This window comes from Leptonotus elevatus, chromosome 16 (assembly GCF_054856555.1).
Source record: "Leptonotus elevatus isolate MCC_2025b chromosome 16, RoL_Lele_1.0, whole genome shotgun sequence".
Lineage (NCBI taxonomy): Eukaryota > Metazoa > Chordata > Actinopteri > Syngnathiformes > Syngnathidae > Leptonotus > Leptonotus elevatus.
This window is the reverse complement of record NC_141254.1, coordinates 12,432,177-12,446,835: the sequence shown is the minus strand read 5'-3', so window position 1 is coordinate 12,446,835 and position 14,659 is coordinate 12,432,177. Positions and strand designations below refer to the sequence as shown.

General features: G+C 40.1%; 2 protein-coding genes across 2 annotated transcripts; both read right to left on the bottom strand.

Annotated features, from left to right (window-relative positions):
• Positions 1-465: 465 nt before the first annotated feature.
• Positions 466-2,550, bottom strand: c1qbp (complement component 1, q subcomponent binding protein). The gene is made up of 6 exons (XM_086098859.1): positions 2,169-2,550; positions 1,521-1,671; positions 1,344-1,431; positions 1,151-1,246; positions 948-1,070; positions 466-880 (listed from the first exon to the last, which is right to left on the bottom strand). Exons 1-6 carry the CDS (start codon positions 2,416-2,418, stop codon positions 731-733), a joined length of 858 nt encoding a protein of 285 aa, XP_085954985.1. The 5' UTR covers positions 2,419-2,550; the 3' UTR covers positions 466-730.
• A 1,010-nt stretch (positions 2,551-3,560) lies between these two features.
• On the bottom strand, positions 3,561-10,611 carry dhx33 (DEAH (Asp-Glu-Ala-His) box polypeptide 33). The gene is made up of 12 exons (XM_086098858.1): positions 10,261-10,611; positions 9,625-9,785; positions 9,225-9,452; positions 8,713-8,883; positions 7,523-7,708; positions 7,271-7,382; positions 6,968-7,127; positions 6,773-6,861; positions 6,564-6,691; positions 5,418-5,621; positions 5,252-5,338; positions 3,561-4,883 (listed from the first exon to the last, which is right to left on the bottom strand). Exons 1-12 carry the CDS (start codon positions 10,469-10,471, stop codon positions 4,575-4,577), a joined length of 2,046 nt encoding a protein of 681 aa, XP_085954984.1. The 5' UTR covers positions 10,472-10,611; the 3' UTR covers positions 3,561-4,574.
• Positions 10,612-14,659: the final 4,048 nt, after the last annotated feature.

Genomic DNA, 14,659 nt, shown 5'->3' with positions numbered 1-14,659 from the left:
AGATGGATGAGGATGTATTAATATAGTAAAATTAAATAAATTCCCCACAATCACTCAGCACTACATTTGTCTAGTTTTTATAGTTTAAAAACATCTAAATCCAATATAATAATTGCCAAACGTTGCACAAATGTTCTAATTATAGCGTAATGGCTGTTTACAAATGAGCACTACTGAGCGCAAACTCTTAATCACAAGACACGTAGGTACAATCTACCGGTTTAATAGTGCACGTTTTAAGTATATTAAGTCATACTTTTTTTTTGGGGGGGGGGGGTTAATGTTTAAACATACCAACTCAAAACATCAATTGTTAAATATTGAAAAATAAGCTTGGGGATTTTTTTTATTGGACATTTCATTCCATCATTAACTGAATGACTCAATTTGGTTTTAGCGAGGTCAGATTATTAAGAATATTTGTATGAGAGATGCTAAATACACAGGTACGACGTGATCCCAAGATGTCGGAAAACAGTTTTAATTGCATTTTACCTACAAAAACAATACACCCAATTAACCTCCTGAACATGTTATCTAATAATGCGCCTAACTTCACAAACCTTTCCATCTTGAAGTACAACAAATATTTGCGTTCGTTGCAACTGGATGTGGACCAGACAAAATGGGAGACCACGGGTCTCTAATGTGACGCATTGCAAAGCGCTTTGAGCACCATATGGTGTAGAAAGCGCTAAATAAGCTCAGTCCTTTTACTATATAAATAGATTTAGTTACATTTCACAAAGGTTTTGAGTTCTTCCAGGAACTTGATGTATTGTTGATGCTCGATGGCGGTGCTCAGCTCCATCAGTTCATCTGCAAAGGTGTTGTCGACGCCCCGGTCGGCCAGAAAGTCCATCATGTGATCATAGAGGGACTGAAAACAGACAATGGGTTTGTTGGTTGTGTTATACATGAACAGCATTGATATCCATCCAACTCACATCATTCAGAGAGTCTTTGGTGAGCGTGTAGCTGGTTTCTTTCCAGTCCGCATCCCCTTCTGGCTGGAAGCTAACCTCAAAGATGCCGAAGATGTCGCTCTCCTCCTCTTCGCCCTGTGCCAGCTAGCCAGAGCAGATCAAGTTCTCAATCTGATTTGTGCTGACATTTTTTTGTTTTGTTCAAAATTATGTCAGCTGAGTACCTCATCTTGAAGGAATTGGCAGTCAATCACCAGCGTATGTTTTGTAGTCTCTTTTGTAACTTCAACAACAAAGTTGGGTGTGGACAACATTTCGGGCTGCAAGAACAAAACGGGATACTTCTTATTTAAAAACTGGACATTGAAGTACTAAGGAGTTTGTTTGTCGTAGAAAAAAAAAAACATGACTCGCTACCTCTTCCCCTGGCTTTTGCTCTCCTTGATCTGCCTCATCCTCAAAGTTAGGTAGAATGCTGTTATTGACATTGAACGTGACTGTGACTCTGTAAGGGGAGGGTGGCAGAAAAAGACAAGTTGAAGAATACATTTCCTCAGCTCTGTCAACAAATAGCATGGAGAACAGGCGCCTTACTTTTCTCCAGCAACGTTTTTTGTCAGTAGAGCCTCAGTGCCGTCCATAGACAGCTCCCACCCTCCAGATATCCTGGGTAGCGTTCCGCTTTTCTGAATCTTTTTCTCCTCCTTGATTTCATCAAATAGAAACTCCCCAAATGCCTTGTCACCTGTAGAAAGGAAAATATACATGTCAATGGGTCAAATAAAGGTTGGAAACCACTAATTCGACACAATGTACAGCCCCGGTTGTTTTGCCGTGACCAACAACTCTTCTGCTAGAGTTATTTTGCGGCGAACAGCTCTGATTGGTCAATCGCTGGAGCGATATATTCTTGGCCTGGCGTGAACGGCTATTTTACCGCGATTACAGTACGTTGGCCCATGAATGTTATGTTACGGAATTGGTTATTTTGCCGTGAGCCATGCACTGCGCGTGGTTCCTGCCTCGAACCGGGCGTTAAATGAAATTCAAGGTGAGTACTGACCAGCTAGCGATATCGTGCTATGATTAGCTAGTAGTCATGAGCTCTAATAAAAATATTTTTTTTTCCACAAATAGTCTTGTGAAGGAGGCTTTCCCTTACAAATAAGCACATTTTAACATAAGATATTACCCTACTACTAATTTTACGGCAAACTCTTCAAATAAAATAAAAAGAGTTACCCTCTGTGTGCATTCCGCCGCATCCACACGAGGCCGAAGGATTCAACAATTTCGAAGTGAACAGCTTTGGTCTGTACCCCGACGCTCCGTTGCCGTTCATCATCGAAAGGGAGCGGGTGAAGGGTCTGGCTGAGGCCGCGTTCGGCGAGCAGAGTGTCGGGCAACTCAGCGGCAGAGCCCGTGCCATGGATGTGGCGGCCGTCGGAAGGCGGAGAGCGGCTCCCACCGCGCGGACAACTGACTTAAACATGTTCGAATATTGTGCTCTATTGGAGTAGTTGGGGATACTGCAAACCCTTCCGACTCGGTAAAATTGTGGCTACTAGATGAGGATGCCGCAGCACACGTGTGTGGAAGGACACATTGACCTGTCGTAACTGTTGCGCCGGAAGTAATGTTTGACGTAAAGGAAGCAGAAAGCTCACACGCCTCATTTCGCAATTTTGTCGTACGTCGACGTCGCTGCCATATTGGATGTGGCATTCATTTAATGATGCCAACTATAAAGTGTCATACAGTCTAATGCTCATTGCATTAAGACTTCATTACTATTTCGCTTACATCATTTGAGAGCAGAATCTACTACACATACTAAAGCAACGGCACCTACATAGTAGCCGCCATGTTTCTAACTTCTTCAGGCCGAAACAGTCGATTAGACAAGATTTGAGTTAATCAGCCCTGCCCACTAACTTTGACGGGCGAGTTTAACAGATAAAATAAATTCATGAAACGCTGCAACACAGGAACATGAAATATAAATATATATATATTTTTTTTAATGAATATTTATTTATTTATTTATATATAAATATAAAAAATAAATATATAATATATATATATATATATGTAGGTAATTTAATTAATAAATGACACCTTTATTTACTTATTTATTGGTGTATTCATTTATTTAATTTTGGCACTTTTGGTACTCCATAAGATACCGCAGAAGGATTGAGTGAACTAATCTATTTGTTATCATTAGCAGCATGAGCACAAACACAAACCACAGAGGCACTGTTCATAAAGTGACGGTTACACACCTCGTTTTAGTCCGCTCCGCTCGGTGCTCACTCCACTTGCGGTTCTCCTGCCTCTTCAGTTTTTGTCCGTTTACATTCAAGTCCACCTCCTCTAACTCACAGAACATTACTATGACATCACCTTTTAGGTCTTTGACAACCATATTTGAAAGCTTTGTCGTCATCAAGGCCATCAGACAAAATGGATCATCAAATATTTTGAATACAACTTACAGGTCACAGGTGAGTTGTTGGATCAAAATCTAGACTTTGATGTGCCGGGCCAAATCCTCAACCCAATGCGCTAGGTATAAATAATCCTGCGTCGGGTTCTACTGAGTGCTGGGTTAGAAACTCAAAACTCAACAACTTCAAATGCATGACTTTTATTATAACAGGACATGCAGTTGTTCTGACATAGTGTAAAAATATTTAAATTATTGTACAATCCTGAGTTGAAGTGTACAAAATCACAAAAGAAGCTTCCGTATCGTTCACAATCTGATTTACACAGTGGAGAAAGAACTGAGGGATAATTTCATTCTCCATGCATAGCGTACATTTTCTGAGTTAACCACAGACTATATCAAACTGTAAAATGTAAAGATGTGTTCATGCGACTTCCCCTGACGTGCCAGTACTACATTTGTAAAATGTGTCAAAACGGCATGCGCTAGTGAATGCAGGTATTAGAAAAGCAAAGTCATGTTACGTTGACGTACCAGAACACTTTGTGAAAACTTGTTTACTGAATCAACTCGGCAGCCAATGCCAAGTGTAAAACCTCTTCAAGAGCACTTTGTATAAAGTCCGTACAAAGCCCAGTTTAGTCGGAAATAAACATTCGTTGGAGGCTTGACTACTTTTTGTCAATATTTGGTTTCCAAATATTTCTATTCCACATTGTCTGATGATGAATTGTTATTTATATTCAAGGTGAGACTATACAAGCAAAAGAAAAGAAACTCAGAACAAATCCGTTTAACCATTTAACATGGGATTATAAAAAACAATTGACAACCTGACAGTTGATTGTGAATGTGCAGATTCATGCTGCAGTGACACTGACTTAAGACTTAAGTGGGAGGTAGTGTAATCCAACACTATATACAGCATTGCAATATACTTTCTTGAGCACTTTTATGCCTTCATGATAGTCCTACATAGAGGGGGGGGGGGGGTCCTTGGTTTACGACTTTCCTATGACACCAGTGTCGACTGAGTTTTATAACAACGCTGTATTCAATTCTTCTAGTCCACAAACATAAAATAAAACTGATTTTATTCTCTTACCTTCAGTCCGATGGTTAACTTTCATACCGGAAGCATAAATCGAGGATCCCCCCGTATCCCTGGATTAGTGAAGTGCACTAAACACAAGCGTTTAGTTCTTGGTCGGGCGCAGTTTGCGGCCAAAGTACTCCGGTGCCGCATCAAGCAACCATTCGGCATCTACCAGACACAAGTCCCTCATGTAGCAGCGTGAGGTGTGCAGAAGCTCATTGAACACCACATATGCTGGTTTGGCCTGGAAAAGGACAGACGAAGGGTGGATGGCCACCGACTGGTGGGTGTCCAGGGCTAAGTAGCTGCCGTCGAGTTGAAGCTCCGCGGCGTTGATGAACATCCCGTGGGCGAGGCATTGGCGAACCTTCCCTGTGTCCGCTCCACATGACTCCAGCTTTAAGTTCAGCTGACGGAACAATAAGCAAAACAGAGCAGTTATCATGGTTATCATATAAATAGTGCAATGAAATGAAACAGTCAAAACCCATCCAAGAGACTTAGAAAACTGACCAAACAGTACTGGCTGTGTTCTGATCTAAGGCACTGCTGACATCTGCTGGCGATTGCACCTCATTACAAGCCTACATTTTTTTGTTTTTTGTGATTACTTCCACCAAGAACCCAACTTGTTTCCATCAAAACATAATTTAAGACAGAGCTTTGGAGCAATCAAAGCATTGTATAAGGATTTTTAAAAAATGCAAATAGAATAGAAAATGAGTTTTACAAAACAATAGCGAAATCACTACTGCATTCGGATTTGTGGAAATGTACCTTAAGGCAGATTTCTCTGAGTTGACCTTGGACATCTTTCACGAGACTCATGTTCCTGCTGTTGACAAAATTCTCCCGACACCACTCCTTTACAAATAAAAACATACGTCAAGTCAAGTCGATGAAATCTGATAACTATCGCACAGTGCTAACATGCAACACTTGCCTTATTCCCGCTGACTTTCTTGAATGCTCTGTAAATGCTGAGGAGTGTCATGTGATCTCCTTCGCTGGACATGAACTTCTTGCGCACAGCAAGAACCTCTTCTCGCCGCGCCGGCGGGTTGTACAGCACGGTGTCCACTGACAGCAGAGACACGATGCTTAAAATCTCCTCGGAGCAGGCGTAATTGGGGGATAGCAGGATGGTCTGCAGAGGATGAAAGTGTCACACTGATGTGTCTGCTCTAGCGTAGCGTGTCAAATCAACAAGGCTGCATAGAGTATAGTGTGTTCCTCCACTACTCACAGGAAGCCATGCTGCAAATAGTGAAACTACGCAAATAACTGACACCCTTCACTCATTCAATGCCACTGACGGCTATAGACGTCAAAAATGAATTTGAACTTATTTCTATTAGTTAAAAAAAAAAATTCCCCACTTGTTAACAAGAGTATGAAAACCTAGAATGTTTTTATTGTACATTTAGAACATATATAACATTTGTGATTAATCGTGAGTTAACTAGTGAAGTCATGCGATTAACTAGGATTAAAAATTGTAATCACCTGACACCCCAAATGTTCACGATCGCGATTAATCACAAATGTTATATCTGTTCTAAATGTACACCCCAAAAAAATTCTAGGTTTTCATACTCCTAACAAAAGTGGAACAAAAATGTTAAACTAATAAAAATAGTTCAAATGAATTTTTTTACGTCAATAGCCGTCAATGGCAGTGAATGAGTTAAAAGGGTGTATAATTACCTATAGATTGCCACAAATCACTACAATTTATGTCGACATATCTCAATGGCACCAATATGCCACAAGATTACACCAAAGTACTACTTTTACCGCTTTGGTCAGAACACAAGAACAAATAGATGTATTGTTGCCTTAATCAAGCGTAGCAGGTCGTTGCATTGGACAAATGTGAAGTCAACACACGTGACACAGCACATTTATCTCGGAGAAGGGACGTGAAAAAGTGAAACTATTTACGGCATATATGATGACAAAGGTAACCTAAGACAAAATAAATATTACAATTGATAAAAGTCTCAATTATTGCCCAAGCTTGAAGCCCGGAAGGACAAGAGAATTGTTGTGACAATGTCACACGCGTGCCAGGAGAATGGCCCGCAACCTTGGCATATCTTGGCTCCAGGGGGAAGCTCGACATCTTCTTCCCCAAAGCGGTGAGGAGGACCTGCCCGTTGTTCCTCTCCACAGCCCCCAGCAGCTCCAAATGCTCCACAGCCGAGCGAATGGCATCTGGAAATGGTGCGGTGAAAACGGCATGTTACCCAGGTGGTCACAAAAATGCTCTTCAGCTCATAATCTGTCGCATCTTACCTGGGGAGGGTTTGGACATGAAATCAAAATTCATAACATCTTGAATCCCCAAAGCCATGAGCTGTAGCATCACACTGGCTAAGTTGCACCTAGAAAACAACAACAAGCCACTCGGTTACTTTCACCCATTTGCAAATCTGTGGCTGCGACTGTGTACTCGGCCTAATTATCTGCGAGAAACAAACAAAGGGTTGCCTCTGAATCTCAGGCACAGTCATAGGGATGAGATGATCAAATTCCTGCTCTGTGTAGAGACGGTAGCACATTCCCGAGTCTTCCCTGCCGGCCCGGCCAGCTCGCTGCCACGCCTGCGCCTTAGAAACCCGCTGCACTGCCAGGACCTCCAGCCCACTGTCTGAGAGCCAATCGACAACCAGCATTCAAAAATCAACATACACTGAATAAAGCAAAAAAAAAAAGACGATTCTAAAGATTAACTCGCATCACTTTTTTTTTATTTTTTTGTATCATAGGGTCGTAGTCAATGAATCGGCTCACCAGGATTGAAACGTTTGGCCTTCACCATCCCCGTATCAATGACATATTTGATCCCAGATATTGTAACTGACGTCTCCGCTATGTTGGTTGACAAGATGACCTTCCTGCAACCCTTGAACAACAAGAGAAGCAAATGCCAGGAATCAAACAAACATTTCGCCACGTCGCACAAATAGGCTAACAGCTACATTCAAAGAATCCTTTTCCACTTGATCTCCTCTGCACTCATCTGCCAGTTACTCCCGACTTTACCTTCGGAGCCGCCTGAAAGACCCTGAGCTGTTGCGCCGGAGGCAGTGACGCATACAGAGGGATGACCACCATAGGTCCACAGTTGTCAGGCAGATGCTTGGCAATGTCCCGGCACGTCCTTGCTAGAGCCTCGATCTCTTCCTGGCCCGTCATGAAGACCAATACGTCGTGCGATGGAGGTGCTTCCTGTGCGTAGACCAGAGTGTCAAGCGGACTCACACAAACACACATGGGTTTACTGGTACTTTTATGTTTACGGATATGATTATCAGAGAAGTAATGACCAAAATGACAAAATGGCAATTACTTAAAAAACGGTTAATACGCAGATATCCAGTAAAAGACGTCCTTGTTGTGTGTCATAATTTGGTTATTTTTATTAATTTTTACAGACTAGACCAGGGGTCAGACAACCTTTCATGTCAAAAGAGCCATGTTGGCTAAAATAAAAAATAAAAATTGTCTGGATCCACAAAACATTTGAACATTGTGATTTAGAGCCGCACCACAACACAAAAATATGACAGCAGCATCCAATACGTACACATTCATTTTCTTCTACCTTTCGTCTCCGATTTTATTATTATTATTTTTTAAATTGATTTATTTTGTAATTTTTCATACATTTTTAGACTTTTCTGGCTATCTGTCAAATTTCTGCCACTTTCTAAAATTGTATGTACATATTATGGAATTTTCTGCCTCCTTCCTTTTTTGGACATTTTATGGCTATTGTTTTAAAAATAAAATTTCTGACTTTTTGGGCAATTCTAAAGATATTCTATGATAGTTCTCCGCCTTTCTTTAGTTTTTGGACATTTTATTGTTACTTTTGAACATTTTCGTTTAAAATTTAGAGCCGTGGATGGAAACCTGACTACTGAGTCCTGACACTGTTAATTGTTGTATTTGTTGCATCATACAATGACACCTTTTTTAGGCTTTAACATTTTATGGATATTTAATACATGACAATGCAGGTGCACCTCAGTTGCTGTTGTATTATCCCATATGAATTACAAATGTAAATAAAATGCAGCATTATTAAATGTCATGCCATGATGTTCAAATGTTAGTTGTTTTTTTACTCTTGTTGAAGTCTTCTACATAATAATAATGATAATACTAATAATGAATTATAATGTAACCCATGTTTATTTACTTATTTTTGTTTCTTCATTGGAGACTACCTGATGTATCTGGAACACAGTGACAAGCGCAGCTTGCAGGTAGTCGGACTGAGCCTGCTTGGTGTAGTATATCTGAATGGGATGCTGCCTGCCCTCCAGGTACAGTACAGGTGACTTGTTGAAGTATTCCGAGAACAGGTCCACATCCATTGTAGCTGACATCACTATCACCTGGCCAGGTTAAACAAAAAAGAAAAATAATGAGACAAAAAAGGGTATTGTTTTACAAGAAAATAACAACCATAAATGGCCAGCTAAGCGGGCAAAGAGCCAAAGCCACATTTATTGACTTCGTAAGTGCTCGCTTTCTTATAAATTTGGGCTCCACTATTGGTCGTCGTGGTAACACAAGACTCACCACTGGCCCAAAAGTACAGTTATGGGGCCAGTCATTCACTTGCATGAGACGATTAAAAAAGGTACATTTCAGCTAGACAGGAAATAGGGTGGATAAGTTATACGTTATATAAAAAGTGCACAATAATATAATTTTCATTAACTCAAAAACATACTTTCAGAGGAATCTTGCCAAGTTCTTTGCGCCGGCGCTGAGCTGTCTTGACAACTCCAAACAGCACATCTGTGTGCACGGTGCGCTCGTGAGCCTCATCCAGGACGACAACAGTGTAGCGCAGCAGTAACGGGTCGCCAATGGCCTCGCGTAGGAGCATGCCATCAGTCATAAACTTCAGCTTCGTCTCAGGGGACGTGACGTCCTCGAAACGCACGGTGTAGCCCACCTGAAAATGGTTGCAAGTAGTAGAAGTAATTATTAATAAAAAATTGTGGGGTCTTTGATGCACGGAATTATTTTTGGCTGTTGCGTGTTTTTCTATTATTATTTTTTTAAATACAGTATTACATATTATGGTGAATTCTTGGTCATGATTGGATGGACGAAGGGAAATATACCAGCTTGCCAAGTTGCGTCCCCTTCTCTTCTGCCACCCTCCCTGCCAGTGATATTGCAGCCACTCGTCGGGGCTGGGTGATGGCAACAAGGCCCTGCCGTCCGATCCCAGCCTCATATAGATACTGGGGGATCTGGGTGGTCTTCCCTGAGCCGGTCTCACCTAAAAACACAGATTGGGTCTTCTCAAAAAACAAGTAACGTGATATCACAGCAGAGGTGTCAATAGTACCCATACTCTGTACATTCATATTATTCTATTTATTGTGTTTTATGTTAGCTCTTATGTGTAGAACCTTGTTACAGCTGTGTTTTTTTAAGTGTAGAAAATATAGTTGAGCAGAGTATAAGTAGACACTTTAGTAAACAGTAGATTCAATAGCTGCACTTGAGCAAAAAGGGAGAAAAAAATGCACATAAGTGCAAAAGGTAAATATGCCTTTTTACAGCGCTTTGCTAATGTTAATGAGCAGCGAAAAAATGCAATATTAGCTAACGATAACTGGAAAAATAAACCTCACATTTTTTTCCGACTTAACAAGCTGGCACAAGACAACGCTAAAAAAAGTAACAAAGTATTTGTACCTCGTTACTGTCGAAAAGCATTACACAACAGATTGTGCTAGATAACAAGTTACCTATCAGAATAGCATTGTGGAGCTGCCTCAGCTGGCTCAAAAGCTGAGTCCTCGCTTGATAAATGGGAAGCTGTTTCCTCTGGACATCAATCGGCGTGGTCGCTTTTGCCTTCCCAGGCAGCAGCATGCCAGGCTTCTGCTTGTCGAGGCGGAAGAAAACGGACCCCGGCTTGAATTTTTTGGCCGGAGGATGGTCGGGATCGTAGGGCATGATCTAGAAGACAAGTTTTCCTGAGAGCACTCGTTGTCGCGTCTTTAAGGCTCGATTCAATGTCAGCAAATGAGAACAAAAATAGTTTTCATGCTCGCGAGGAGGTCCACCCAAGTGCCACTGCGGTTGTTTTGCTCACGCTTCGCCGTCGCACGTGTTTGACGTCATAGATACTACCACTGCCACTTTTTTTTTTTTTATCGTTTTGAAGGGAAAAAAATGCAACTACCTACACATTTAGCGATATTTGAACCCCCGTTGTCGGAAATTTTAATCTTTTGCAATTGGTTTATTAATGCTACCAGAACCACTACCACCCTCTATCGGAGAAAGAGCAGTCGCAATTTTGTGGCGTCTAATTTGTTTAAGCATCCGACCTACCTGAAAGTCAAATACCTCGGAAAACAATTAACCAGTACATTAATATAAACACACACACAAAAACAACAACTATATTTGCTTTACGTTATAGTTCATGAATTCAAGTGCGTGCAGTAATATACACCAGAACAGGGGAAAAAAGAAGAATGATCGAGTCTCAAACACTGAAGTGAATGTAATCACGGTTCAGTTCACCGAGGAAATACTTTTAAAACACATTTTTCTTTTCCACCACTGTCTTACATGTCAACCATGACACAGCCATGAACGACTCTAATGATTTTAACTCCATATGACTGTCTCAACAACTCATTTGAGCAAACAGTTCTGTTATATGTCATTTATAGGAAATCACCTTGCAATGTTATTCGGGACTTGAATGGCATCCCGTGATCCACATAACGTGTTTTTTTTCCCTAAACACGAACAGCATGACACAAAAAAACTACATCATTTGTGGCAATTTGGCAAAATAAGATTAGAGGCCAAATGGTGAATAAACTATCTTAATTGTCATCAACAGCATATAAGTGTGCTTTGAAAGATGAATGTTGTAGTCATCAACAAAAAAAACGTCAATAAATAAATAAATACAAATAAATAAACTAACAAACAAATAAATAATGGCTTAACAAAAAAAAAGTTTATTCCATAAAATTGTTGCTTGAGTCTTGTTTGAGTTTCACGTGATGCTTTAATTGATTTGTCTCTCTAATCAAATTTGATCCATTTTGTTTTTGTTTGTGAGTGAAACTAACAAAAAAAAAGACAGAATATTTTCAAAATAAAGGCATGATAAAATGTTACCTCTTACAACATAATTATTTCCACACACCACAGCTGATGCTTCTTTCAACAATATGGCTTTCCAGGTCATTCTTATCGCTCCCCGGCTCGGAGCCAGTAAATTGGGGTTCGAGGAAGAATGATTGAATGAGTGAATATTTCTAAAGTGGAAGTTATAGCATACTGCGTACATTTCCACATTATTTAACCATTAGCAATCCATACTCGATCAATAGTATACTACTAAATTAACGTTAACATACTGTATAGCAATGGACTCAAGCTTAATGGAGGGGAATATTTTAGGTATTGAAAACACGTTATGTAGGTTATGCTTGGAAACAAGTTCTTTATTGGAAAAATATACCTGTGACATCAAGTTATTTTTTTCCCCTGCAATTGAAAAAGCATCATGAGTTATTGTGACCTTCTCGTGCTCAGGTTAATGTCGGGGATTAAAGCAGCATTTGTATCTCTGGAATCGCTCAGTAAATAACCTTCTCTTGTTTTTAGTGGAAATACTTTCCTGTCTGGATGTGACTCGGTTGCATTTGTCTCTCCTGGACTGCAATGTTTCTGTAGTCTTTCTATAATCATTTGATATTCAAACCATTAAGTTGAGTAACAGCTACGCTTTACTTGGTATGCCCCCCAGTGTCATTCTTTTCTTTCTTATTATAGGAACGCTAGCTTGAGTCTGTTTAATGCTGGACCGCACAAACCTAAACAACTACGGGCCAATTTTCCAGTAAATTGTAAACAAGCATGCATGGTTCTGACTAAATTACTCATACTAACTTTTGGCAATCAAACCTCACTGGCTGCCTGAATTAAGTTTTTTGTTATTCCAGTTATTCTTCTCAATTTGACTGCATATATATATTTTTTTTACTAAAACAATGTTATCAGTGAAAAACTCGTGTCGCTAAGAGATAGCGGAAAGAATGAAAAAACATTTTGAGTCAAGTAAATTGCCAATCTAGTGAGAATAATTATTTTATATATTAATTGGGAACAACCAAAATTCCAGCGTGTCGCATTATTTGAGGGTCATGATGATAACAACATAAATGAAGCTATTTCAAAAGTACAGGGTCAAATTTGCGTAATATTGACGTCTCCAAGGGCCGGTGTTTTGCCAACTCCACAAACGCCTTCATCCATTTTCTGGCCCGCTCACAGATACCGGGCCGTCTGGAGCTCAACCCATCCAGGTCAAGCGTTTACCACCGAATGTATTGTCCTTGTGTCATATTGGTAAATGATTAGCTGGATCAGTATAATCTATGTCACGTCTGTATCTGAGGTCATATTGTCTGTTTTCCTTCTCGTTCCCTCCCAGTACCTCTTGTTGTTTTACCTCTTGTCTTTCCCCTTCTTTTTCCTGCTTGATCGTTGCCCACCTCACCCATTGCTCTTCTTTCCTTTTCCTCTTTCCTGTCTTCCAGCTGTGGCCCTCACCGCCTCATCTACGGTATCTCATCCTCAATTCTTGGATCTTGGTTCTTTCACGCTCTCTGTCCTGATCGGAATGTTCCAGCTTGAGCCAATATGAGTGGTTTCGTTTGTTTAAGAACTAGATCTTTTTCGGATTTCTTCGGCTTTCGGCCCTTTTTCCCCCATGCTGCAGTTTCGCGGTGGATTTGGTGATAAGCTCATTGAGACGTGATTTAATCTCTCCAAAATCGACATCTCCTGAGATTGGCGGTTCCACAGGATAGGAAAAAAAACAGGTGGATTCGTCACGGACTAGTTTGGATTTGGGTTAGACTGTTTTTGTTTTTAAATCCATCTTTCCCTCTTTAGCTTAAAGACTTTCATGACTCTTCTTCGTTGTTTTCCTGAACATTTCACCTTTGCCTTATCAAACAATTTTATGATTTTTGGTCCCTTATCTCTTTTCTGTTATCTTCTGCTGCTTTTGTCTTTGGGTCTATAATCCTTAATTCAGTTCCCATCTCCTCGCACAAGCTGTCATCAAATGTTCCACCTTCAGGTCAGCTTTGATTTAAGTTCTTAGTGCGTTTTTCAATACTGTGTCTATGTCCTCTTTCTGTGTTGGGTATTTTCTTCCTGAAATCATTGCCGAAGGGAAAGCCATTATATTGTGTGCAAGTAATTTAATAGCTGTCTACTATTTGAACTGAAATTTGAGTTAAATCCTTCCCTTTCTTTGTTTTATATGGTATACATTAATACACTGCTTGTATTAATATGAAGGCCCCTATATCGCAACCTATGTTAATCACACTAAATAATGATTGAAAAATCTACAAAATAAAAATGAATTATACTGTAGCATACCAAACAGCACAATGTATTTACAATGCCAGGGGCAATCTATTATGAAACCATTGCATTGTTTCAAACAAGAGTGAGATTTAAAGCAACACTAAGGAGCTTTCAGTTTATATTGATTATGGCGGCGCCATATGGACAAAAGTGGTAATGCTATGCCTGAAGGAAGACCACATTACCCGTCAGGACAAGCACCATGTGTGGCTTTTTAGCTCACGCCAGCGAATGAAAGCTGGGCCCATTGTTGCTTCTGCCAGGAAAGCAGTAATCTTGCGTCGACATTCAAATTGACTTCTGTCTTTGTAACGACTGGGGAAAGGAGGAAGTGACGTATGCCATAACGCAGTCAGCACATTTGTAGTTTTTTTGTGTGGCAGTGTTCCTACCATCCTTCTCAAAGTTGCTTAGTGCCGGTAAAAACGATACAGACCCTCTCAGGCCATGGCAAATGTACCATTCAACAAGTTTTAAGTCCATGTTTCATCAGAAGAGTTGTGAAAATATTTTATTAAGGGTGAAAAGTTCCTTAGTGCTACTTTAATGAATATTTTAATCAAAACACTACACTACTACTCAACAATACAGTTAGATTTTTGGGCCTGCGATTTGATTCGGAATCGATTTTCGATTAAGAAAGATTTTTGATTCAAAATGATTTGATTGACAATGATTTTTTCTTCAATATATAGATGTGCAAAGAATTGTAACTATCTACTCCAGTCG

What these genes read in the sequence shown, in the direction of transcription:
- c1qbp (XM_086098859.1), bottom strand. Translation starts at nt 2,418, where the DNA reads ATGTTTAAGTCAGTTGTCCGCGCGGTGGGAGCCGCTCTCCGCCTTCCG. An exon ending in CGGCGGAATGCACACAGAGG is followed by an intron (nt 1,672 to 2,168) that starts GTAACTCTTTTT and finishes TCCTTTCTACAG; the next exon opens with GTGACAAGGCATTTGGGGAG. An exon ending in GCCAATTCCTTCAAGATGAG is followed by an intron (nt 1,071 to 1,150) that starts GTACTCAGCTGA and finishes TGCTCTGGCTAG; the next exon opens with CTGGCACAGGGCGAAGAGGA.
- dhx33 (XM_086098858.1), bottom strand. Translation starts at nt 10,471, where the DNA reads ATGCCCTACGATCCCGACCATCCTCCGGCCAAAAAATTCAAGCCGGGG. An exon ending in GGCCAAACGTTTCAATCCTG is followed by an intron (nt 7,128 to 7,270) that starts GTGAGCCGATTC and finishes ATTGGCTCTCAG; the next exon opens with ACAGTGGGCTGGAGGTCCTG. An exon ending in AGAAAGTCAGCGGGAATAAG is followed by an intron (nt 5,339 to 5,417) that starts GCAAGTGTTGCA and finishes TTATTTGTAAAG; the next exon opens with GAGTGGTGTCGGGAGAATTT.